Source organism: Megalops cyprinoides, chromosome 5 (assembly GCF_013368585.1).
Source record: "Megalops cyprinoides isolate fMegCyp1 chromosome 5, fMegCyp1.pri, whole genome shotgun sequence".
Classification (NCBI taxonomy): domain Eukaryota; kingdom Metazoa; phylum Chordata; class Actinopteri; order Elopiformes; family Megalopidae; genus Megalops; species Megalops cyprinoides.
Genome location: NC_050587.1, coordinates 3,989,990 through 4,015,646, shown reverse-complemented (window position 1 = coordinate 4,015,646; position 25,657 = coordinate 3,989,990). Strand labels below are relative to the sequence as shown.

The following is a 25,657-nucleotide window of genomic DNA, read 5'->3' as shown; positions in this document are numbered from 1 at the left end:
GAATGGCTTTAAGTACCTGACCAATAAAATATGGTCCAAACTGACCCACTCTGTAAGATTACATATCAACTGTGAATTCCTTTAAAAGGTGGGAAAAAAAACTCATTTTATACAACATAGATGAGTATGTCTCACCTTTCTCAGTTCCTGTTTCAGCTATCTTGCATGGAGTGAGATTATTCTGTAACTTAATATAGTCTTAATAAAAATATTGTTGAGAGCAATTCCAGTTTTTGACTGTAACAGATGCAGAATTTTAAAAATAGCAGTTATGCATCTGGTAAACATGTTTTCAAAAATATTTTTCAAATATAGTTCTCAAAGTACTGGCAAACTTAGTCTGGGTTTCACTTCTAGCTGGTGTTTTGAACATTGACTCTGTAAAGAACTGTCTTCTGACACCTCATTGGATGATATTGTATAGTAAAATACAACAGCGGTATTGTAAAATTATAATCTCTATGCCAACACCGTCGGTCACTGGTTTTAATAGTCTCTAATACAGTATTGCATAACATTCTGGTGAGTTCGGTAAAATAACTTCGAGTCTGTAACAATTACTTAGGACATTATAATAACTAATAAATCAAGGCGCATAGTTTCCCCTCTCTATCTTTCTCTCGCCCTCTTTCTCTCGTTGTCCCTCCCTCCCTCTCGCCCCTCTCTCTCTCTTTAGTTTTCCCTGCTTGAATTTCCCACGCTTGTTCGATGTCATATCCGGTTTCAGCACCGTGGCTAGCTCCTGCTTTCCCAATTTTCCCCTCTCGCTGTCTGTCTGCCCCTCTTAGAGTAGCAAACTTTTGGCAATACCAGACTAATCATTACGTGCTTCGTTGAATCGTCTTCCTTTGCAAATGCCAATTGAACAGAGCCGCAGCCATTAGAGACAGGGAAAAGAGGCACCAGACACCAAGGAAATTGAGATGCAATAAATATGCAAAGTGACGGCTCCGTAAAACAGATTTCTTGCTTTCCTTTATTTGGTTGCTGAAGGCTACAGAGTGGACTGAAACAAGACGAGGGTCCTGTGAACGGAAGAATATTGAGCGGGGAGAAAGAGACAATCTGCATGTGAGAGCGCTGGTGTACACATCGGAGGCAAGAAATGCAGCCCGCAAGCAAGCTTTTGAGTCTTGTCCTCCTCGTCTTGATGGGAACAGAACTCACCCAAGTAGGTTTGCAATCGCCATTTTCCTCCGTTTAAAGCTACACTACCACTTATTAGCCTGATATGCGAAAGATAGGCTTGTGCAACGTTTCCAAGAGTATGCAAGAATTAACTAGATTCTCTCTGTTAATTAGATTAACGAGTAGGATTATTTCCCGGGATATTGCACTTGTGTAGATTACTCGACGGGTGCGAAGAGCGAAAGGGAATATTGAGTGGTACGATATACCCGTCGGAAGACAGCGCGACAAAAATAGCAGTTGCACATTGTAATGTTATTTTGCAAAACAGCGAGAAGAAAATAGTGGGACAGAGTTAATATTTGTGTGTCAAAGGTTTCAGTCTGTCCAAATTCCATACCCAATTAATAATTGCCCAAGTTTGGCGTCCTATCCTTAATCGGTGTGGTCAGGCACTGCTGATATCAATTGCTTACAGGCTTAGAGCGCCTTGCATCGTTTATATGGGGCATTTCTTTTCCCCTTTGTTTCGATTTGTAAAATCAGCTGTAAGAACAAGTTAGACCCTGGATTTTCAGGTGCTGAAAGATCACCATCACATATCCTATTGCGTTTAGCTTTTGAAGTAAAACTTCACGTGCTGTAAAACAGCTCGCCCAATTTCTCATTCAATCTAAATACATGCAACAATCCATAGTCTGGTTCGTTTACATCTCTGTTTGTGTATTGATGTTTTGCACGTTTGCCCGTGACATAAAACTTGTTCTCCAGGTGTTCGTGTAAAGTATTCATGCCATGGTGTCACCCCTCTCAGAGGATGACATGAACGATTTATTGATGAGTGACATTAATTGAAAAAAAAAAAAACGGTAGTATACATTAATTCAGACGACGAGATAATGTCTGGTGTTGTGGGCATACGCTGCAATCGAGTTGTTCACTGCATGGGAGTGTTAGTATAAGTATAACAAAAATATGCAAAAATATGCAGACACGAAAGACAACCTATACATAACAAACTGGTTGAAAACTATTATACATACGTTATGTGTTGTGAAACAGCAGCTACGCTTGTGTTCTGTGTCATCTTGCTTCGTTCCTTTGAATACATTTCATTTGTCTCCTCTCCCCTAGTTCCACTATAAATAGTTATTTTTTCATATCAGGGATCGGGAACACTCCGGTAATTTCCACATTCCCACGTGCCATCCTGTTATGATTCACTACACGGCAATGTTTTAAAAACGAGTCGGTTCTCGAGATGGATACAGAATAGTTTTGTGAACAGAAACTCCCTTGGAGAATGGTTTAAGTCATCCACTTCTAGCGTGTATTTGCGCGCAAGGCAAACCAAGGGTAAAGTGGGAGAACGAAGGCAACTCCTGGTCACAGAGCCACGAAGCCGCAATATGAATTTCATTACTGTGTCATTGACATTATTAATATGTATGTATTATTATTGTCATTATTTTAAACCGGCCATTTTAAGAACATGAGGTATGTCAGTAATTCCTAATTGCATAACTCATTACACGACTTTCAGTCAGAGATGACTTTATTTTTCAAACACTATGACTGATTGTCTGAAGACTGTGTCATGTTAGTATTATTTTCAGGTTATTGAAGTTCCAAGTGTAATGTGAGCTTTCATATTCACTGGAAAGAAGAGAACAAAGAACAAGCAAAGTAATCTTCTCTAGGACATACTGATCATTTAGAAAGCAGGTGTTTTGAAAGAGACTGCATATGTTTCCCATACACAATAAAGGACACGTTTTTCATAACTTGAAACAAATTACTGCAGTTTCTGGTTGATTAAAATGTATTTACTTTACCCACATGGCTTTTCCCACTCTTACAAATGGTAGTGTGAATGGCAACCTTGGACAGTCACTGCGGAGAACACAACACTGGATATAATGGGTTGCTATTTGAGCAGTTGTTAATACCATGCAGTATCTCTGCTGTTGCAGGAGATAGGAGAAATGGACAGACATGCTGTAGTTACTAACACTGTGTACAGAGCATCTATTGACTTCCTGCCATTTAGTTGATGTAACCCCCCTATAATGCCATTCAATATCTGCCTGTGTCTCCAGCAGTAAGTGCACTATGTCTAGTTATGCAATGAAATTACTTTTTATATGTTCTGTTATTATGTCTGATCACCCTATAACTCACAGATATTCCTGTTAAATGCTGTAGGATGGTTTAGCAAGAACGAATACACACATCACCCCCATACAGCCCACATAACATAAGGTGCCAGAGCCCAAGCTTCCAACACTTTCACAGTTTCAAATGTGAAAACGGAGAGATAGAAAAAGGAAAAAAGAAGAGAAAACTTTAAAAATGCAGTACTTTGAGGATCCTGATATTGTGCGTTTGTGCAGAAAGACTCCATTTTAAGTTTCCTGTTTTATGGTGCCTGGTATGAAGAGTCTTAGATGATCAAAGGTCTATTTTTGTACATGTTGCAGAGAGGAGCATGATAATTCATAATAATTACAGCAATAATTATGCGATCCAAGTGCACACAGTCTTTTAGATTTAATACAGACATAAAGAAAAACACATGAAATCTCAATTGAATGAAACAAGAATGTGGATCAAGTATGGTGCCATTAGTGATTAGCTGAACGCCTGAAAAGTTCATGTAATTACAGTAACGGCCCATTAAGACCACCATAAAATAATATTTTGCAGATGCAGTGTGGTGGGATCACAATACAATTATGTGAGGATTTTGAGAAAATGCAATATATTATTTGAGGATTTCAGGAAAAGACGTGATTTGCAAGAATGACTTTTTTGCCATATCTCCATTTACTTTATGGCAAATTTTCAGATTGGGTTTAATCCCCCCCCCCCCCCCCCCCCCCCCCCACATTGTTATCAAAGCAATACTTAAAATCTACACTGATGGAGTGTAATTTGTGTAGCACAATATCTCAGCTTTAAAATTATTCATATGCTGGGTAAGCTTCAAGATCATCTTTACAACGCACAGTGGAGTGAGGGGAAAACAGCAGATGGAAAGAAGTCCATGATTATTTTATTGTGTTTCAGCAGATGTCAGTGTCATTGTTTCATGTACTGAAACGCAATGAATAAACCATGGCGTTTTCTACAGTTCTCATGTAATTTAGGCCTATGGCGCATACATTTCATAGCAGTGCAACCTTCAGGTAATTTAATCTAGGAAAAAGAAGGATGAGGCCGCAGTCTCCAATATTGGAGAGATTGGCACAAACTGCTGTGTCATTACAGCTCAATTTGGTGCGTCTTTGACTTTGCGGGTTTCGCGAGCGCTCGCAAGTGTTGCTTAATTGAGTGTAGAGGAGCAGAACCTTTAAAAAAATGAGAATTTTAATGAGGCATCTGCACTGGTGGACTTCAGAGGAGAGGTGGACTGAGATGAATATTAATGGTCTTGGACAGGAGAGTTTTGGCAGAAGAGTGTCTTAAAGGGACTTAAACACACCAAAGTGTTGTCAGTCAGCTCTGAAGCAGTGCTGATGGTTGAGGTGGTTCAGTTTTCCCCATCTTTCCCTCCCAGTGAGGTAATTAGGTTCTCTCCCTGTGGACTACACTGAAGGAGAAGGGAAAGAGTGGAAGAGCACCAACTAAGGCAGCTCAAAGTTGGAGATTATTTTCTTACACTTTTTCATTGAATTGGTCTGATTTCATGCAGTTTCATGGCACTAACTTTATAAGAGGCAGGACTCTGTCCAGTGAATTAATGATGCAGTTGATAATCAGGGTTATTCAGCTATCACAGTCATTAATCGGTGAAATGCATTAAGGCATTGGAGAAACATCCCAATCACACCTTTGCAGATGGCACTGCACTGCACTACACACAGAATCTATTGTTGTCATTTTATTATTCACAGTACATTACAAGGCAGATTTAGGCTGATCTATTATGGAAGTTAGCTGGATTCAAAAATCATTCATTCCTCTTAAGACAATACTTTTGCAAGTAGAAGACCAAAGAGATTGGAAGTAGTTGTTTATTTACTGAAACTTGTGTCAGTATTGGACAGATTGATCCTTCAGCAGAGCTTGAGCAGAAGTCAATGCACATTTAGTTTAATTGGAATTGGGATTCTATTTTCTCATTGTATTTGTTTACGGAGACAGTACACCTTATGCCAGAGCTCATCCTATGATTGTTTAGTACATTCTGTAACCATAGGTATTATAATGTACACACCAGAGCAGTCATGCTTACAGGATTATGTAAATGCTACAGTAGGTAAATTAGTACTAATAACTGTTTTGTTTCCTGAAAAATGACTACCCAGTAAATATTTAACTGAGCAATTAAATTAAGGGCAGTTATAGCTTGCAATGAGTGAAGAGAATATCAGCCAACCTGCTTATCACACTTCAATCAATATTATGATCATAAAGCTTTTAACAATTTCAGGGCCATGAGGAGATGCCACAAAGTTATGGAGGTTAAGGCTAATCTCTGGGCCAATCTCCAACATGGTTTTTCAAGAGGCAAGTAAACCTCAACACTGTACTCTGCCAACATGCACCACTTTCTAAAATCCTATATCCAATTCTAATCATTTGAGCAGACAGCTCTCTCCACCCCTTATCGCACTATCCATCTTTAAAATCTGCCCTGTATCCCTCACCTCCTCCACACATCTCCGCACCTTCCTCCACACAACATCTCAGACACATCTACGCCCCTGCTCGAGATAACGCTCTGCACAAAACACAGCTGCAGCTCCTTATAAAGACGCATGCTGTCCATGTGTGCAGTTAAATAATGGCCCTATCAGAGAGTGTTTGTGATTTCTTCGGTTTGTTTCCAACCAGTATCACTCAGCTACTGGCGTTTGCCTCTGCAGTGCCCAGAGGGCCCCCTCTGTACACATTTTAGATGGATCTGAGGAGAGGTGCTTAAAAATTTAACACCCCACTTTCAACCATACATCACACGCACACACACACACACCCACACACGCACACACACCCACACACCCACACACACACAGCCGCCCCTAATCTATCACCTCAGCTCTTTCCTCTACCCTGTGAAATCTGCACTGTTCCCCTGCAACAAAATCAATCACCAGTCCAGGAAAATAAAAACAAACAATATCTGTGCAAGGACACAGGAAAGGATGTGTATTTTATGCAAATGATCCCTGGTGCTACGGCACATTTTCTGAAGGAGACGACAAAAAGAATGGCCTCGTGACTCAGAGTGTGACAACGCGTGACAATTTATGTGCTCCCCAAAGAATATAATTGGTAGGTCACCCTACACAGTGATGCTGAAAATGCAGCCTGATGCATTGCTTTTAAAAGACAAGAGCTGATAGATATCTGTAGCTTTTTCTTTGCTTAAAATTGTACTTAAAACAGTACATACATTTAATTGTCAACCACAAGATGTCTGTCACCATGTTGCCATTGGTAGTACTAGCAGGTGAGAATATTTTAACCCTAATACATGACCCTAGAAACTTGCTATCACCTGAGGTAAATTGAAAAGGAACCAGCTAAATGGTCTGCCTTGACGGACGGTCACACCCGCAGATTTCTGCATGCGGCCAGGCTGGGCTCGGCCCATTACGGGCAATGTGCTGCTTTACATTACAGTGTATACACCGCACAGGAAGGGAGGTCAGCCCAAGTGAGCGCTGCTGACCGGGTGGAACAGTTTGTTGTGGACATGGTGGTGACGTATGACCCTAGCCAAGGCCATTTGAAGCCCGATAAAGAAAAGACTCCGCTTCCACTCTGAAAGGTCAGGGAGATGGACGACCGAGAGGAAAGGGCTCAATAACAGCTTGATTGAACTGACAGGGCGGGCGATAAAGAAAGACACGACAGGATCGTAACTTTTTTTTAATCACGCTTGCTTTGGAAAAGGACACACAATTTGGAGAATTATGGATGGGCAGACCCCACATTAATTTATGTGCTGATTTATGTTACATTATGTTTGTGCTGCCTTTATCTGATGAGGTACCTCAGGGTGCAGCCTTGCACTTCTTATTTAGGGTGTGTTGGGAGCTGTGATGATTTTATTATCTGATTTCCTGAATTACAGCAGCATTTTCACCCTACTTTCCATTTGGATCCATCTTTAACAGTGACATGAACAGAGTAGAATGTGCCATCCCATTGAGGCAGACACACTGCTGAACAAGAATACAGGAACATTCAAATACCAAATCTTTATTGCCATCTCTCTGCCATGGTGGTGAGTGGTCAGGCAATTGCCTCTCTGCCATTGCAATACAAGGCCTACCTGATTACCCAGCTGTGGCAATATCAGGAAATGGCAACTAACATTTAGGGAGGCATATAAACAAAAACTATAGTTACAGCACAAATGTGCCCCCACCCCACACCATTTGAACCTTTACATTTTTCTCTCTTGCTTTCAAGTGGTATTTTGCACTGAGATAATGATACAGTAAAGCCTTCTAGTGCTCTGTCTGTTCACACTGCAGTAAAATATTGTTCAAGTGTAGCCCTTTCCACACAATAAGGTGAGCCAATTTACTGTGTATTATGTGTATAGGTACAGCACATTAATACACAATGTTTATATTAGCCTATATTAGGCTATTTCACAGTAATTATGTTGGCAGATTTCTGTTCTCTCAAAAACATTGCATATGCAGTATGTGGCAAGACAAATACTGAATATCTTGAAAATCTGTAGGCCTATTATTTACTTGTTTTGTTTTTAGTTTCCTGCTCTACCCTGCAGGCAGTTATTAGTTTTAATGAACTACCACTGGTTAAGAAAGAAGCATACATGTGTGTCTTACCTCCTGTATTCTGTGACACTAAATGTGACATCACTCAGCTTTGGCCCCCCAGAGACGCTCCACTGCCTTTCACAGGTAAACTTGTAGTCCTAGCTTAGCTGGCATACTACCTTTGACCGTCAGAATGTGTTTGGGACTCTCATCTTGCTGATTCATCACACGATACAGTCACAGGCACACACACACGGCGCGTGGAGAGACACACACGTACACACCCATATACAAATACTGTATACACGCAGGCTCACGGATGTCGGTCGTGTAGACATTCTTTGGTATGGACTGCTCAGATAAGAAATCGCCGGAGGGGGTGGAATAAACAATACAAATCACTGTCAGTGTCCGTTTAGCATCATGCGTAACGCCTAAACAGCCCTCAGCTTTACGCATCTCCGCTGAAAAAGATACTACCTCTCAGTTTTCCTTTAGGGCTAATTTTGTTCTCCAGTTACGACAGCAGCAACAGGGCAGATTAGATATGAAAGACAAGATATCGCAGGCAGAAGATTTGATTAATGTTTTCTGTTTAATCGTATACTAACAGCAACCTGAAACCCAGATAGCGGTGGTTGCTCAGATGGAACACCGTGGTGTTAGATTGTTGCAGGAGACAGACGAAGAGAGAAGGACATCGAATGAGCGCGAGAAATTGCGTACCGGATAGATGTGACCTACTTTACGCGTTTGGGGTGGAGATGTGCTCTGTTCGATGTTTTATTAAGTGGATTTTAGAGACGCCCACCGAGACGGAACGTACAGACTCTGTTTCCTTTTGTCTTATGTGTTCTTGTTTTTGGACGAATATTTCATTGTGACCAAACGTTCTTCTCAAATATTGTGGCCTTGGTTGTAAAACAGTATTCACTTCGATTTTCTTGGATTTACTCACTTTGCCGCTTCCTCTACCAGCTCTGTAGAACTATGAATAATAACGCTGGAAAACGAATTACATCAACATATTAAGGGGAATTGGTTGCTTAAGTATCAACGAGCGGATGAGGAAAATGAGTAAGAAAGAAAAAAATATGATGGAACTCTACTATTGTAATACATGCTGCAAGTGACATTTTAAGAGAAGCAGTGTGTGAACCAATTTCACTTTGCAGCAGTGCTTGCGATGGTTCTATGTTTTGCGCATCGCAAAATACGAATGAATAAGTTGTAATAACATATATTGATGCAACATATTTTTAAAAATCTGGGAACATGGTATGTTGACTCTTAAAGCAAGGCCTCACAAAGAACGTGCATAAATAACTGCCCGCATAGGGATAGACAACGCAAACAACTGTACAGTATCAGATGAGAATTCACTTATCTTGACATACTGTAGATGTATGGAAAACAAAGAGTGACGCGTATATAATAATGAGAAAACGTTTGGATTGGTATAATAATGTAAATTTGGCCACGAGTGCATGTGTAATTTCATTTATGTCTTAACTATGTAAACAGTAACTAATGCATATTAATTTAGGTCATTGAGTAACTGCCTCTTGGCTTTCCACAGTGAACGATGAATCCAGTTTAACAGCATAGATATTTCTGACCACGATTACAATGGCAATTTCAGGAGCAATACCATCAATAGCGACACGGTGGCGATCGAGTCATTCTAAAACGGCGCTCCTCAATATTCCGGTGGCGGCTAGCTTGCCTGCCAACTAACGTGCGTGCCTCTGTGGCTTTTTGAATAAACGAAATGTATTGTGTTCAAATGGTTCATTGAGGACTTATATTTCGATTTTACACATGTCAAAATAATTACAAAATTTGTATATTTAGTGAGGCAAAAAATGTTTTTGCAGCTTTGTGCTTTTTCTTGCCGTCCAGATAAAGGTCATACTGTAAACAACGAATGATTGTTATATTAATGAATACTGTAAATCATAATTGCGGTTTGCAAGGTATATTATATAAACAGTTAGGGTAATGCATTCATGTTACCGACAGTTCACGAAGGGGTGCGATATGTCACCTGGCAATTAAGCGCTCAGCATCGAACGACCAGAAGAGAACAGCGACCTTCGCGGACCTCCTTTTTTCAATTCACTAGGGATGGATCCGGTACAATAAAACGCAATTTAAAATCCCAGGCAGCGGATCCCTAGCGGCACGGGAAGGGCGTCTCGTAAGCAAAGTGAACCTGACATCACATTGCGCTTCGTTACATAGATCCATAGAACCACCTCCCCCTTATCCATTTTGAACAGGCTGTCTATAGTCACTCGCACTTTCTCACTCAACACGAGAGGCTGAGGCGGATCTAGGGATTTAGTGAAACAGAAAAGGCTGCCGCCAGAGCCAGCAGAGCACGGGAGAGCAGGGGATACTAGAGACTGAGCTAATTCCCCCCTCATAGCCACTTCTCGTGTACAGCTGTAGGGCAGCGTCACAGCTTATCTACAGAACAACCGCGTCGGGTTACTTCTGCTCTTCGTCACGAGAGAGAGAATACAGTCTCGTTCGATCATATGCCAGCAATGCCCAAGGCCAGACCGTCCGAACTGGGTGCACGGGTGCTGCAACAAGCTTTCCCAGGCAACATGGATTGCCACGAGTGTTCCCGGCTGGAATCTGTAGAATGAAGGTTTTGGAGAGACGCAGAGCGCAGAGATGTCGGTGCCTTTACTCAAGATTGGGGTTGTGCTTAGCACAATGGCTATGATCACCAACTGGATGTCGCAGACGCTGCCCTCCTTGGTGGGACTCAACACCACCAAGCTCGCGGCGGCACCTGGAGGGATACCAGATCGGAGTACCGGAGTAAGTTTTGCACTGTTGGGGCTTTGGAGTGTTCGAGCATTCAAACCCCGTAATTTCCTCCCGATGAATGTATTTATATATGAGTACTTGGATGATTTTCGATTATAATACTAATACTATTCGAATACTATTAACACTTATCACAATAGTAATACACACTTATTGATATAAATAGTCGCCCGGTTTAATTCAAAGACGTGTGGTAGGTTATTACAAAAGCAAAGCAGTTTACTCTGATTAAAAATCATTAATACCACTTCTAGGAATCGTGTAGTGGGTTTCTCCCTTTTGTGTGCACTTCGTAGGAAGCTTCGAGCTGTAGCTCAGAGAAGGGAAGGGAGAGAGCACTAACTCGCAACGGCTGAAATGTTAAAATATCGTGAACGGAAGGGCAGATGTAGGGGACGTCGGGGCTGTATTAAACATCCACTTGCATATCAACATTTCTTTACAGTACATTTGATTCCTCTGATAACAAGGATGTAGTGTAATAGTGAATACATATAACCACAGAGCAGTATAATAAGACCTTCCCTCCAAATCTGCTCTAAGTTTTCTATGCTTTCTTAGATTTTAAATAATTTACACTACAGTTTTGTGCCTTAGGGGTCATTTGAAATGGCCACTTGACTTCCCATAGCCAAAGTGGAAAATACTTTTAATACGTACCTTACATTCGCCTATCATATGCATCACCATATTAGGCTGACAGTATAACAGCAGAGTTTACTGTTTTCCCTTATATTCTGGGCTGTATAGAAGGGTATGCAGATTGAAATGGAATGAGTATAACCCATTGTTCATAGGCATTGATTTAGTCCATCAAAACCTATTTTTAGACCAGAGCCGTTTAAATAAATAAATTATAAATCTAACAGTATCATAGCAATACATTTTAATATAAAAAAAATAGTATTAACATGACCGCACTTTTATGTCCTGCCTGTTGTGTTTTCTTCACTTTGTTCCCTGCATGCTTAATCTGCAAAGCACTGTAGAATGTATCCTTAATTAGTAAAACCTATTTAGTTTTGTGGTATTCAAACAAAAGTGGCATACGATCTTCACCAATATGTTCCAAAAAGGCTACATGAATCACATATAAGGCAAATGTCAGCTGGATAAAGACTCTTAAGAGGCTGGTGAGGTGAATAGTGCTATGATGCTCTGCTGTAGTAATATAGAGCTGGTTTTATTGGACTCGCTATTATACTGCAGGCTGCAGCTCACCTAGAGTTACCCTGTAGTGGTCGAATTGATCATATTAAAAAAATGCTCATTACAGATGCAGTGAGACTACTGAAATTTCTCTGGAGAGCCAAAGTGGGGTGTGTAAATAAAATCATGGCAGAAGCAGCCTGTGTTATACAATGCATGCAGTCATTTCAAATGTGAAGACATATCAGAGGCAAGAGTAGCTGGCAGTGCTATTGTTATGGAGGAACAGCAGGAAAGGTAAACGCACAAATAACAGCAAAGCGTCTTTCAGGATACAGTGGCTGGCTTCTTACCAGATTATGGAGAGTTCAGCAGGGGTCATTGCGATCAAACACAGTATAAACGACCATTATGGCACTGAAATAGATAGTCTAAGATCTGTGGCATTCTCGCTAAGCCTACAAGATATCTTTGTAGCTTGTACATCTGGCAGGGTCTTACACCAAGGGACAGCTCTTCACGAGAGCACCTCCTTACTACAGAACATTTGTGTCAGAGCTTTATTGTTTGGTAATTCTTTGCACTCACCAAGCGATCAATAGTATTAAGGTAATGGACGAGATCCATTAAAGGTACATACATGTACAGTGCTGGAAAGCCCACATTATGTATTAATGCTTTGAAAGGCTAACCAAAGTATGTCTTGCAGTAAGCAGAGTGGGTCTTCCTTTGCATTTGTTAGTTTTCAATTTGTATATAATACCTGTTCATTGATTGTCCATTAACCCGATCAAGACTTGTTCATTAATTACACTGAACATATTTCAGTGGCATTTGGTCAAGATATCAGCACTTATGACAAGGAGATTGAGGTCATTGTTATACTCGAATTTCAGACAGCATCGATAAAAGAAATTATCTAAGCAGGATAAAGTGCAATAAAGGAAAAGCAGTCCTTAAAAGTGTTTTTTTTTTCTGACCATGTTTGTCACACGGCATCACCAGTGTCAGTGTGAAAATAGATGACATAATTATGATCTGCCTCATCAAGAGGGCCAGACACAGTGTTCTCAGCCTGCTTAGCTTAACCGCAATAAAGGGCTTCATTTCCATGAAACCAAAAGGTTTGTTACCCATACATTCATCGTGCCACTGATGGCCCTAATCATTCTGTGACACTTGATTACACAGCGATGACCACCAGACAGTGATTCATTAGCCCAGGGAGCAGATGGAGGCGTGGAGGCTGTGCGGCTGCCGGCTCATCAGGGCTGTGCTGTTAAACCCCTCTCTCGTCTGAAGATGGTGGATGGGCCCTGACCTCTGAGCAATGTCACCATCTGACCGGAGAGCAGAAACACAGGTCTAATAACATTATGGCCTCCCCTGATTGACTCAGCCCATGTGATAGAGAGCTCAGCCATAAAAGGGCCATACAAATAAATATTTAACGTGACCGACCGCGTAGCAGTTCCTCCCATGAGGACCGGTTCCTCTGCTGTAGGAATATTATCCCGGATTAAGGGAAGCTCTCAGCATCCCCTGTCATCACTCATCCTAGAGGACTGACACCTGGTGCCTGGCTTGTTCAATTATGGGAAAGTCAATATCACTCAAGAACAATAATCAAATTAATGGTAAACACGGCGTGGTCTTAAGACATGTGTTAAAACATATGTTTTTTATCGAAAATGGTCTTGAGTTGACTCACTGTTACTATGTTCTCCTGAAAAAAAAAATTAATGACTGAAAGTGGTTTGCGATTATGGTAGTGAATGTGTATATTATGTCATGTACAACTTAAAAAAAAGGAGAAATTAGATTAAACAAGGTGCTCGCTAAATACACTTACTACGAAGAGAAATCGAGTGCTGGAGATCAGAGTGAACATACCGTACCCTCTGTGGAGTGCCACCCTCCAGATGGCGGTTTACGTAATCCTACGTGATCATCTCATAGACGTCACATAATTGATTTAGAAAAAAAAAAAGCGATTGCGCTTTAAACCACCAGGCTGGAGCCCAGAGCGTATGATTCGTTTCTGGCCAGAAAATAAAATCCAGCTCAAAATTTTCAGATGAAAGGAAAATTGGGATGGGAGTAATTTCTGGTGTTCTGAGGTCAGACCATATAATAATATTTGCTTTCCTCTCTCCACCTGTCTTTTGTCTTTTGTTTATGAACGCCCCCCGTCTCTCCCTCCCCTCCCCCATCCCTGACTTTCCCCCTCTCTCTCTGCCCCTCCCCCCTGCTCAGGTGCTGCCAGCGAACCCAGAGGAGTCCTGGCAGGTGTACAGCTCAGCCCAGGACAGCGAGGGCAGGTGTATCTGCACAGTGGTGGCACCCCAGCAGACCATGTGCTCGCGAGACGCCAGGACCAAACAGCTGAGGCAGCTGTTGGAAAAAGTAACCACGACGACCGTCTCCGCAGCAGCCGTCCCTCCCGGGCTCTTACATTACCCCCCCAAAGCCAGCCACCTCTCACCTGCCCAAAACCTCCAGCCTCACACTGCTCCCATTCTCACCCCTCCCTCTGCCGTTCCCTGATAAGCCTGCCTCAGAAAGGGGGGGGGGGGGGGGGGATCACACGCTAATAGGTTCCCTTGATAATAGCTTCCAGAGGGAAACAGTTCAATCAGACTGCTCGCTGTGTCTGTGACTCTTTTATCAGTAAACAGGAAAACAAGCTCAGCAGAAAGGGAAAAAAAACAATCCCTCGTTTTGTCCTCATTCTCCTTGCACTCGCTGTCATCAGCAGCAGCTGGGCTGCATCACCTGCATTAATGAGTTACCTGTGACGGTGTCACCTGTGGGAGTACTGATCCCTGTCTGAGCCCCTGCTTCATGTTTTGCTCTGTCAGTCACTCCAAACTGATGCCTTATTTTAGTCATCAATATCATCAGATATTCAAATCTGCGGCTGCATCCTGATCTTTGGTTTTTGACCCATGTTTTCCATTTACATATTATGGATTAATTAAATATCATGAAGATGATGCCAGACACAGTGGGCATTTTGCTACTGAATATTGTTTTATTTTTACTCAAGACTGTGTAATTTATTGCCATATTCATTTCATTCATTTAAGGCTTGATCACTAGTTTATGGCATATATTACCTGAATATAGACTGATAATGGAATTGGGAGATCTAAAAGAATATCTGTGATGTGATACACTGAATCCTTAACATACTGTATCTGTGCCACTTCATTCAGTGGGAGATGTATTCATCAGCTTAATCCACCAGGGCATAAATATAAATACCAGTAGTCTGAGGAATCGTGAATGCTTCAGGTTTTGTTGAGTTTGCAAAAGGGGAATCGCATATTGCACATAAAGGGGACCTGACTACCGTCCCTTTTGTACACTCCAGGTCCAGAACATGACACAGTCCATCCAGGTTCTGGATCAGAGGACCCAGAGGGACCTACAGTACGTTGAGAAGATGGAGAGCCAGCTGCGAGGTCTGGAGACCAAGTTCCGACAGGTGGAGGAGAGCCACAAGCAGAACATTGCCAAGCAATACAAGGTACGTGCTCCTCCCCCATCCCACAACCTGTTCCCCCAGCTCTGTATGGACTGCCCCAGACAGCCAGAGCACATGGTATGGCCACATCCTTCACATTGGTTTGTCCAAAATAATCTTCCTTCCCACCAGATTCTTACTTTCTCTGTCATAAGCTAAAGTGCACACCTTTACTTTGCTCCAGAGAGAGAGAGTACAGTAGATAAAGGACTGCTCTGAGCAGCATTTAAAATATGTGCTCTTTAATTATAACTGGTGAGTACTGTAGATTCCTGAATCATTGTTTGTGCTATCCTTATTGAGTAGTGAAGTTATCACAACTCACCAGCATTTATACTGGTCAGAATATTGAAGAAAGTGGCCATCTATAAGTTTACATGACGTTAGATGAATGGGAGCTGTCTACTTGGTGGAACCCTGTATTGGTTCTGGAGTGGGAACTAAGATAATTTGGGACCCAAAGATTTAAAAAAAACACTGAGTGTCTATAGGTTGTAAAGCTCTTAACTGTAAGGCTTTACATTGTTTATTTTAAAAAGTAAAAATGTTTACAAGGTAAAAAAGATTATCAGAGTTCCAAGTTCCTTCCTTTGAAGTTCCAAGTTTCAAGTGTAGCCACTTGAACAGCTTAACTAAAATCTGCTATGGCTGTCATGTTAGCAGAAGAATGTGAATGGCTTTTCCTATCCCTATATTATATGCCCTGCCCCATCATTCTTCCCCCCAAAAAACAGCACTTTTATTTATGAATGATCAATAATGACATTAATACATTTCATAAGTTTTAAGAATGTTGTTTAGTGATGAAGCAGCATGACTAAGGTGCATCTTATTGTGTGCAGAAATGTGCAAATCAGTTCTGGTGTCAAAAGCAATCTAGGAAATGCAGTGACCCTCTATTATAGAACAGTAGTTAGGATCTCTAGTGCATCACAGAGGTCTTGGAACATAAATAAAACAGTTGCCTAATTGGAAGATTTAAAAATCAAGCCCTAAGCTTACTGTGCAGTGGGGATTTTGCTTATACAGCAGAAGGTTGAGTTACATTACAACATAAGAACCTCAGTTATGAGAAGAGATTCTACTATGTTCTGTTACTGCTTACTGACTGTTGGCCACAGGAAGGTTTTGCACATCTCAACACAATACCGAACCCATGTGTCTGTGGTTTTCTGTGCATGCCATAACTCTCACGGAAACTGTGCTTTTGGTATGTTGCGCGTGCAGTGCTGTGCATCTCTGGGAATGTGGAAACTTGTTTATTCTGTGTGTGTATTAGATAGGCTAGTGAGCTAGATCCCTCAACAGTATCTCATTTTCTTGCTTACAGGGCTAACTTTAAGAAATTTTATCAAAGCTGCAGAGACTGAAGAGGCAGTTCTATCCAATGTAACCCTGAACTGGGCCACTGAGTTTTTGGGGTTTTTTTTTTTTTTTGCTTTTTAGTTTTTGATTTTTGATTTTTTTTTTTGTTTTGTTTTTTGTTTTGTTTTGCGTCATGCAATTTATTTGAATTTAGCACCTTAATCACTAAGGACCTCAGACCATCAGTGAGCTCTTCCTGCATGTTAACTGTAGAGTCATTTCATGAATAGCTTCTTAAAACTTTTTTTAAGTTTCTTTTTTGTTATTATTATTATTATTATTATTATTATATATATTATTATTTCCATTTAGTTTTGTCAGTGCATATTTGGTTACTAAAGAAAACCTACTAAAATGACAACAAAAGAAAACCACTTTGTTGTATGTGACATGAAGCATGTAACCCTAATATGTTGCATTTTAAAAGATGAAAAATAAAGAGCTTTCCCAATTGTTTTTGGTGTACTGAGGACTTGTTTCATACCGCTTGTATTTTTTGGATATCTGCTCTTGGTTTTGGGGAAGGTGTCAGGCACACCCTGCAATCACGATAGGGAGACAGTCAGAGTAGGGCAAGACAGGTGTTTGGACAGGAATTTGCACGCATGACACTGAACCGAGCTTATTTTAACCTTTCAGGCAATAAAAGCGAAAATGGAGGAACTTAGGCCATTGATACCAGTGTTGGAGGAGTACAAAGCCGATGCAAAATTGGTATTGCAGTTTAAAGAGGAAGTCCAGAATCTGACGTCAGTTCTAAACGAACTTCAGGAGGAGATGGGAGCCTATGACTACGAGGAGCTACAGAACAGAGTGTCAAATCTTGAGGAGAGGCTCCGTGCATGCATGCAAAAATTAGGTAGGCGCAGAGAACACAGAACACCCCTGTCCCACCCCAGAGGAAGGGGCCAGACTGGAGTTAGAGCTGCTCACACCTGCAGACACCTGCTGTCCCACACCTGTCACACACCTGCAACTCAGACACTGCACACCTGCAGCCCATGTCACACACGCAACACACACATGCAACACCTGCCTGTCCTCAGCTTCAGTTTCAACAACCTGCCACATACATATCACCTCTCATTAACGTTTCACAAACCAAAATGCTCATCACTTTTAATTACATTCAATACACCTGCCTTGAACACACTTATTTCTTACCCATCGATGATTGATGTCCTATACTGTCTGCAACACACATGACACCTGACCATTATGCATCTTTACCTTGACAATACCTGCCTGTTACATTCTGTTGTTCTGTCATTTGTAAATAGGACTTTCTTTTTAAACTCAGTTCACACAAAAATGAATCCTTTACATTGTATCTGTATCCTTTTGGTGGTCAGTGGAACTACAATATCATGTAAGTGATAACGTTCTTTATTATTCACTATACAAATAGCAAAATATTGATGACATGTATTCACTGAAAAATTGACACAGTATAGTTTAGTTTTGTAAGCCTGCATATTATATCACAACATACCAAACTTAAAAATATGATCTTAATCTTTATTTTAACTCAGAAAACAACAAGAATAATGCTCACTGCTTAGATAAATGAATGAACTCCTTCAAATGAACATCTTTACAAAGTGTATAAACCTCTGAGCGCCCCGAGGCTTTGTTGACTAAAGCAGAAACAGTCATTTCTGTACGTGAGTCATCGGTCTGCCCACGTTTCACAATATTTTTAGTCAAAACTTCAGCAAGCTCACACTTGTGCTGCCTGCCTCACATGCTGAGAGTGACAAAGAACAGATGATTAATAAGAGGTCTATGTCATAGCTGGTACTGAATATTAACTAGAGTGTTGCCATTTTCTCACTGGATTAAGTCATTCTTATAATGATGGCTTTTATCATGTTTTGTTCTTGCACGTGAAAGTGAGTTACACATTGGTATACATGCAGTTTCTGCAACAGCAGTTCCAGAATAAACTGGTCTATAGGATAAAGATACTATTTGTTAAAGATACACAGATATATAACATACATACGTATGAGGATAATGTCATGTGATAATATCAGTTACTGTCCTCTCTGTGAGGCAAGAGAAACTAGAGAATGCAGATGAGACAGAGATGAGAAGATGAGCCATGGAATCCAATTCCACGTCAGTCTCACACACAGAATTTGGACCTTCATCGTTGTAGATATGGCCCTTCTTTTTTCTCTCGATACACCCCAAACCCCTCAGAGATGAGAGATGTCCTCAGGGTTTTCGCTTCACAGGACAGAGGCAGAAGCCATCCATGGCATACGCTAGATACAATAGAGAGAGTCAGCTTGTATGGGGTATCTCATTTCTGGGCCACTGCTCCAATTCCCCACCCCCTCTTCCCCCGTACCCCTCCTGGCCATCCCCCCCGGGCCACAATTGGCTCTGTCATGTTAGGCCGACCCGATTTCGGCGGCTGGTCTGGCTCGATGCAAGACACTGATTGAATAGGCGAGAGAGGTGTCGCACTCGCACTTCTGCAGGGAGAAAGAGTGATGGCATGTGACATGCACACAAAGGCCATTCATCGGCGGCGAGTGTGGCAGCTCCCTGTAAAACAATCAAATAAATACAGCTGGGACAAGCCCTCGTGCAGACTGCAGTCTGAGACTCCAGCCCCGTCTGGGGGCCCATGGACAGGACACACTGCTGATGTCTCTGCCTTCTTAGGAGGCCGCAGCCTCACACATTTAACCCATTGAAGGCCAAACCTCAGTGTAAACAGCTGGCCGATCAGCTTTGGGGATTAAAAGAGAATTTCCATTGCAGTCGCAATACAGTTCCATTCATATTGAAACTGTCTGTTAATACCAGAAAAAAGCTGCATTTCCTTTACATAAGAGGAAAAAGAAAAAATGGAGGCAAATACAATAACTCTAATAGTAAAATCTAAAGTAATTAAAATGTCTGCTTTGGACGTACATGTTGAAAAAAATTGTGACTTCTGTTTAAGAGGTAAATTATTGGCATTAGCAAGATGCCCTCAAAAGCTGTGCCCATATGTACCAAATTAGATTTTTTTTTTTCAACTAATTTGGAAAAAATAATTCTGTTCAGTTGTAATCCTATTTAATTTAGTTTTGAATTCTCTTATAAAGACCTTACAATGTTATCAGCTGCACATTCATGCCAACATAAGATTAAAGCTTGTCCTCTTTTGGGCTGAATGCTATGAGCATTTGTAGTATAATAATGCAAAAGTAGGACAGATTACCTACCGCCTGCTGTAATCCCTCTGATGCACTCTTCGCTCCGGTTATGCCATGCGGTTGGTCTGTACAAAGATCATGCTGCCTTTCCCTTAACTGTCACTGAGCTCCTGTAGCATAAATGAAAGGACTCTGTCTTATCTCCGATTAAACAAACAAGCCAGAAAAGTTAAACTCTGAACTTAGTTAATTGGAAACACCTACAGTAATGAATGTGTAATAATTCGATTAGTGGCTTGTCAGGTGTTTTAACAGCACATCATCAGTAAAAGTATATACCCTAAAAAACTTTAAAATTAATCCTGTTCCACAAGTGTCACAGAAAAAATCTCAGCCCCAGTGGTCCTCATTAGCCATAAGAAGGTTGCTTTGGCCCATGGTTCAACTCTGGGGAAACTTTAATTTTCCTTGCAGCCAATAAAGGCTGAAACCATTTGTCTGAGTGTCTCAGGATGATATATCAGTGTAACAGACAAATGTACTGATATATCCCTGGGCCTGAAGAGGGTGTAGTCATTGTAGTTCAGCCTGATATGATTACAACTCACAACTGTTCTCAGTTCAGCAACTCAGAGTTAAAAATACAAAGGAGGTGTAAAATCGTCTCTATTTTCTACCACGGTGAGGCACGGAGAGTGAAAGGGAGAGGGTGCGAAAGCAGGCAGGTGCTGAGGAGAGAGAGAAAATAGCAGGAATTTAATTCAGGCTTCCTGACTCAACGGCATAATTGGATTTTGCAAGTAAGGTAACGATCCCCAGAATGGGGGCTGCCGGGCCTTGTTTGTTGAGAGAGAGACGACGGGGGGCAGAGTGGATGGAAGATGCATTCTGGCCCCAGGTCAGTGGGAGATTAGGGAACCGCATGAGCCTGCATCAAGGGGATTATCAGTGCTAGCGACATGAGAGCTAGCAATCTGAGCGCTACAACCGCCCTCCATCCGCCCTCATTCAGACAGCCGTAGCGATGCAGCGGGACAAGGAAGGAGACCAGGAGTTTCAGGTGGGGGGGGGGGGGGGGCACAGCCACCTCCACCGCTTTGCTACCAACCTCCCCCCGCCTGTACCACAGTCACCTCAGCCGCTTTTACTCAGCAGCTGTGATTGTGTCAGTAGCACAATTCCAAAGTCACCGTCTTCTGTGCGGCTTTCACATTAATGCAGGCTGGTGAATCCAGCCTGGTGAATAAACCCCATGATGTGGAAGGAGGTGCCTTTAGCTCTGACGTTTGCTTGTTGCACCACTGACACCTGAAATCTCAAGGATCATTTCGTTTAATGCTCCCCTCCTCGCAAACACGTGAGGGCAGCCATAGCTCGTGAGGGTTAAGCAATTTGTTAACTGATTTGTTAACTGTTTCGTCCCCCTTACTTGGGACCTTTAATTGATTGCAGTAGTCCTACTTCTCATCTATTAAAAACAGCAGTTGAATAGCCATATAAAGCAAAATAATATCTTATACCCTGTCTTCTGATGTTTAATAGCACATCCGGGAACAGGCACAGTAAAAAAAAACAAAAGGGCCTTCTTATTTGTTCTACTTTATTTTACACCTTGTTACACTAATTGAGTGTTAACTTGTGTTGCTTTACCACCCACAGGGGCGGAAGACTTCCGCAAATTATCGGTTCAGTGTTCCTGTTCTTTTTGGCTTACTCAGAGCCACTGTGAGTGTGGATGGCAGAAGCTAACTATAGCTAGAGAGGTGTTGTGGGTGTGAAGGAGAGGGGGAGGGGGGAGAGAGGCGGCAGCTAAGGAGAGGAGGTTAGACAGCGAGGCGGTGCAGGGGCGCCCACCCATTCTGTAGGCCCACGTCAGTAATGGACTCCCTCATTAGAACACACTCTGACAGCTCCCGCACGGCTGCTCCCCAGTTCTGCTCGATCACCCAGGGCTCCAGAATGGCTGAGTGAGACCCATGGAAATTTTGCACACAGTGGAGGAGTGTTATCTGCAGCTTTGTTGGATCTGAATCACAAACACCCTTCCCTCGTGCTCTTTCTTTCTCTTTCTCTCTCTCTCTCTCTCACTCACTCTCTCACTCACTCTCTTTCTGTCTCTCCCCTTTTCTATCTTTGCCCACATTGCATGAAATATTAATATGTCTAAACAGAAAACACAGAACATTAGTCACTGAATGCATTTAAAACCATACACAAGAAACATACTGTACATTTGTCATAGGATATATGTCCATGAAGCATATCATTCTTAAATACTGTGTGTGTGTGCGTGTGTATTAGTGTGCGCACGCGTGTGTGTTAGTGTGCGCACGCGTGTGTGTGTGTGTGTGTGTGTGTGTGTGTGTGTGTGCGTGCGTGCGTGCGTGTGCGTGGCGTGTGCATGTGTGCATGTACACTCAGCCCCATATTTTCAGAAGTGGGATTTCTGACTCTGTTTAACCCTTACAGCTTGCGGCAAGCTAACAGGGATAAGCGACCCTGTCACTATAAAGACGTCTGGATCAAGGTTTGGATCCTGGATGACCGATCCCCTGGCTCCTGAGGGAGATAACAGGGTAAGTTCTGAATACCTGCCAAGCAATGCACTCACTATTCACCAGAACACATTACCCTGCCACACAATCAGAGACTCCAAAGCCAGGCACTCACCTGGCATTTACACTTTTCTCCTTGATACAGCAGTGGGAGGATTTTTTATATACGTGCTATACACATAGACGGAGGCAATGGATTGGTGGTAGTTCTCTGGGCTTGAGGGGTGCCAGATCAAAGTTTTGCTAGAATTCCTCGCTTGAACCCATATAAAATTTGAATCTGAATTGCTTCGGTAATACAGCCAGCTGTATGAACGGATAACATGTAAGCTTTAGAAGTTTCCCAGGATCCTGGACATCTGTGAAGCAAGTAATGTAAAATATAAGCAACAATCGTTGGGCAACTGTTAATCAAAAAAAAAGCACAGAGTTCATTACAGAAACACATTAAAATGCAAATAGTGGGTATAAATCTCAGTGGTTATTACTAAAGCCAGGCAGCCAAGCCATTAATGAAGGGGCTGGTGTTGGGAAGGACGTTAATATCACTGAATGGATTCAAACACCAGTCTGCAGTAAAAGAGTTGTAAGTTTCATTGTGCTGCATAATATGCGCTTGATTCGAGTCAGCAGAACTGTAGTTTTAATTGGCCCACACATAAAAAAGTTACATTGCTTTAAATATGCAGCTGCGAACTTTGTAGCACTTGCACTCAGTAAATGGCACATTCACTGTCCACATGAGATTTTCAGGTGGTACTGATTTTATTTGTTAACCCTTGCTGTGTCGTGTGTTACAGACTATTGTTGAGACTATTTGGGTAATCGGGTATTGGTCACAATGACACACACAGCTGTCTGAGAGGAGTAACAGGATAGTAGCTTGTTCTTTCCCTACATGGTAGTGTTTGTTCCAGGCAAGTAATAAGCAGTCTAATCATGGTGAGCACTATTTGTAGTAGGTCTAAAACCCTTAAGGAGCCAGTACAGATGATCTGGAGCTCCCACTTAAGCCAGGGGAGACAAAGGATGCTGCACGGATGCAGCTGAGAAAAGGCTTTTATCGTGAAATCTCTTGATTGTCATTGTGGTTCCCAGATAGCAGCTTCATGACAGTTATCAATCCCCATTCTGTAAATGTCAAGGGGGGCAGCTCTCCCCCCTGTGGCAGTGCTCAGTTGCATTTTTAGGATTTTTTTGTCAAAACGTTTCTGCTTCAGTGTCACCATTGATGACACTGATGAAAAACCACAGGGGTAAAAGAGTGGCTGATTTTATTTATTTATTTTCTGACAGCACTACTGTGACACCTTACTCAATTTTCCCGTGCCTGTTTTCTCCAGGTGTGGTACATGGACGGCTACCACAACAACCGCTTTGTGCGCGAGTACAAGTCAATGGCGGACTTCATGACCTCGGACAACTTCACCTCGCACCGCCTCCCGCACCCGTGGTCTGGCACTGGTCAGGTGGTCTACAACGGCTCCATCTATTTCAACAAGTTCCAGAGCCACATCATCATCAAGTTCGACTTCAAGACCTCCACCATCAGCAAGTCCCGCCAGTTGGACTATGCTGGCTACAACAACATGTACCACTACGCCTGGGGGGGGCACTCCGACATCGACCTGATGGTGGATGAAGGCGGGCTCTGGGCCGTTTACGCCACCAATCAGAACGCGGGGAACATTGTCATCAGCAAGCTGAACCCCAACACCCTACAGATCATCAAGAGCTGGACCACCAATCACCCCAAGCGGAGCGCCGGGGAGGCCTTCATGATCTGCGGCACGCTCTACGTCACCAATGGCTACTCCGGCGGGACCAAGGTCTACTACGCCTTCCACACCAACTCCTCCACCTATGAGTATATCGACATCGCTTTTCAGAACAAGTACTCGCACATCTCCATGCTAGACTACAACCCCAAGGACAGGGCCCTCTACGCGTGGAACAATGGACACCAGGTGCTCTACAACGTTACCTTGTTCCACGTGATCCGCTCCGAGGAGCTGTAGATGCCCGTACAGAGACCTTCTATTTGTCACGTGGCCCTTAAATGTAGTGGGATTGTGCTAAGGAGGAGCAAAAGAATAAATATCCGTTCGCAAAAAACTATATGTGATGTATGAAAAGAATATCAAACACGGACAGATGCCTAAAGGTCACGCCTTTCTTTTTTTTAAAAAAACAGACATTTGAACTCAAGGTTGCTACTGATGACTGTGTTTCAGAAGCATGGCTTCTTCTGCTGTTTGAACATCCATCAGAGACAGAGGCTTGATGACAAATTGGAGTACTTTGTCTGCAGAAGGAGAGAGATGAGGGAGTACTGTGCACTGAGGAACACACAATGAAAAACAACCCAAGCATATCCTTTTTATCAGTAGCAAATAAAACACATCTTAAGAAAAAACATGAAAAAACATCAGCTAAAGAAATGAAGGCATTGACTGTTGAGAGCACCCTGTTCATGAAACTTGTCCTGCTGGTTATGTGTGGAGCTCTTCTCCCTTTCTTTTGCATGGGCCTTTTATATTAACATAGTCTGCTCTTATGAATGTTTTTGCTGTATGATGCTATAAAATTAAAAGGGGGCTAGTTTAGAGACTTGTGGGGCAAGCTTTTCTCTGGTTTTAGTTGTTGTCCTTTCAGTTTCTCTGTTCCTGTATCACCTTACTGTTGGTTCTGACTGTGCTACTACTGTCTTTGTTGGATTGGACTGTACAGAAAGAATCTATCTAGCTCATACGTATCTTTCTATTTAATGAAAAAAAATATCTATATATAACAGAACGTATCAAGCGATGTATCTATAGGGCGATGATGTATTTGTTGGCTCCTCTTTCAAACTGAATTCACGAGTCGGCTATTTGTGTTCCCTAGCAGAGGTAAATGGCTTACACTTTTGCGCTTACTTGGATGTGTGTTGTACCTGCGATGAGATAGTTTGTGTTAATAAACAGAGGATCTTTGTTCTGACCTCGCCTGTCCGAGTCGACCTGACTTTGAACACCTCAGCCAATGCCTGACGCTGCCCCGCCCCATCCCCCCTCTGGCATGCGTGGCAGGGGTTGGTCCTCCATTATATCACTGTTAAAGCTTACCTTAAGAGACTTCGGAGGAACTCGGCTGCATTCTTGGCAAACACAGGCAGTCGATACTTTCAACCCCCCTGCGATAGTTAAT

At 42.2% G+C, this 25,657-nt stretch overlaps 1 protein-coding gene across 2 annotated transcripts; it reads left to right on the top strand.

The window, feature by feature from the left end:
• Positions 1–712: 712 nt before the first annotated feature.
• Positions 713–25,450, top strand: olfm1b (olfactomedin 1b). Of its 2 annotated transcripts, none has more exons than XM_036528315.1 (6): positions 713–1,171; positions 14,121–14,270; positions 15,241–15,396; positions 17,398–17,617; positions 22,383–22,489; positions 23,812–25,450. In XM_036528315.1, exons 1-6 carry the CDS (start codon positions 1,106–1,108, stop codon positions 24,484–24,486), a joined length of 1,374 nt encoding a protein of 457 aa, XP_036384208.1. In that variant the 5' UTR covers positions 713–1,105; the 3' UTR covers positions 24,487–25,450. The 2 variants fall into 2 exon arrangements, with proteins under 2 accessions (XP_036384208.1, XP_036384207.1); XM_036528314.1 differs by lacking the exon at positions 713–1,171 and adding an exon at positions 9,830–10,706.
• Positions 25,451–25,657: the final 207 nt, after the last annotated feature.

What these genes read in the sequence shown, in the direction of transcription:
- olfm1b (XM_036528314.1), top strand. Translation starts at nt 10,557, where the DNA reads ATGTCGGTGCCTTTACTCAAGATTGGGGTTGTGCTTAGCACAATGGCT. An exon ending in TGAGGCAGCTGTTGGAAAAA is followed by an intron (nt 14,271 to 15,240) that starts GTAACCACGACG and finishes TGTACACTCCAG; the next exon opens with GTCCAGAACATGACACAGTC. An exon ending in TGCATGCATGCAAAAATTAG is followed by an intron (nt 17,618 to 22,382) that starts GTAGGCGCAGAG and finishes TAACCCTTACAG; the next exon opens with CTTGCGGCAAGCTAACAGGG.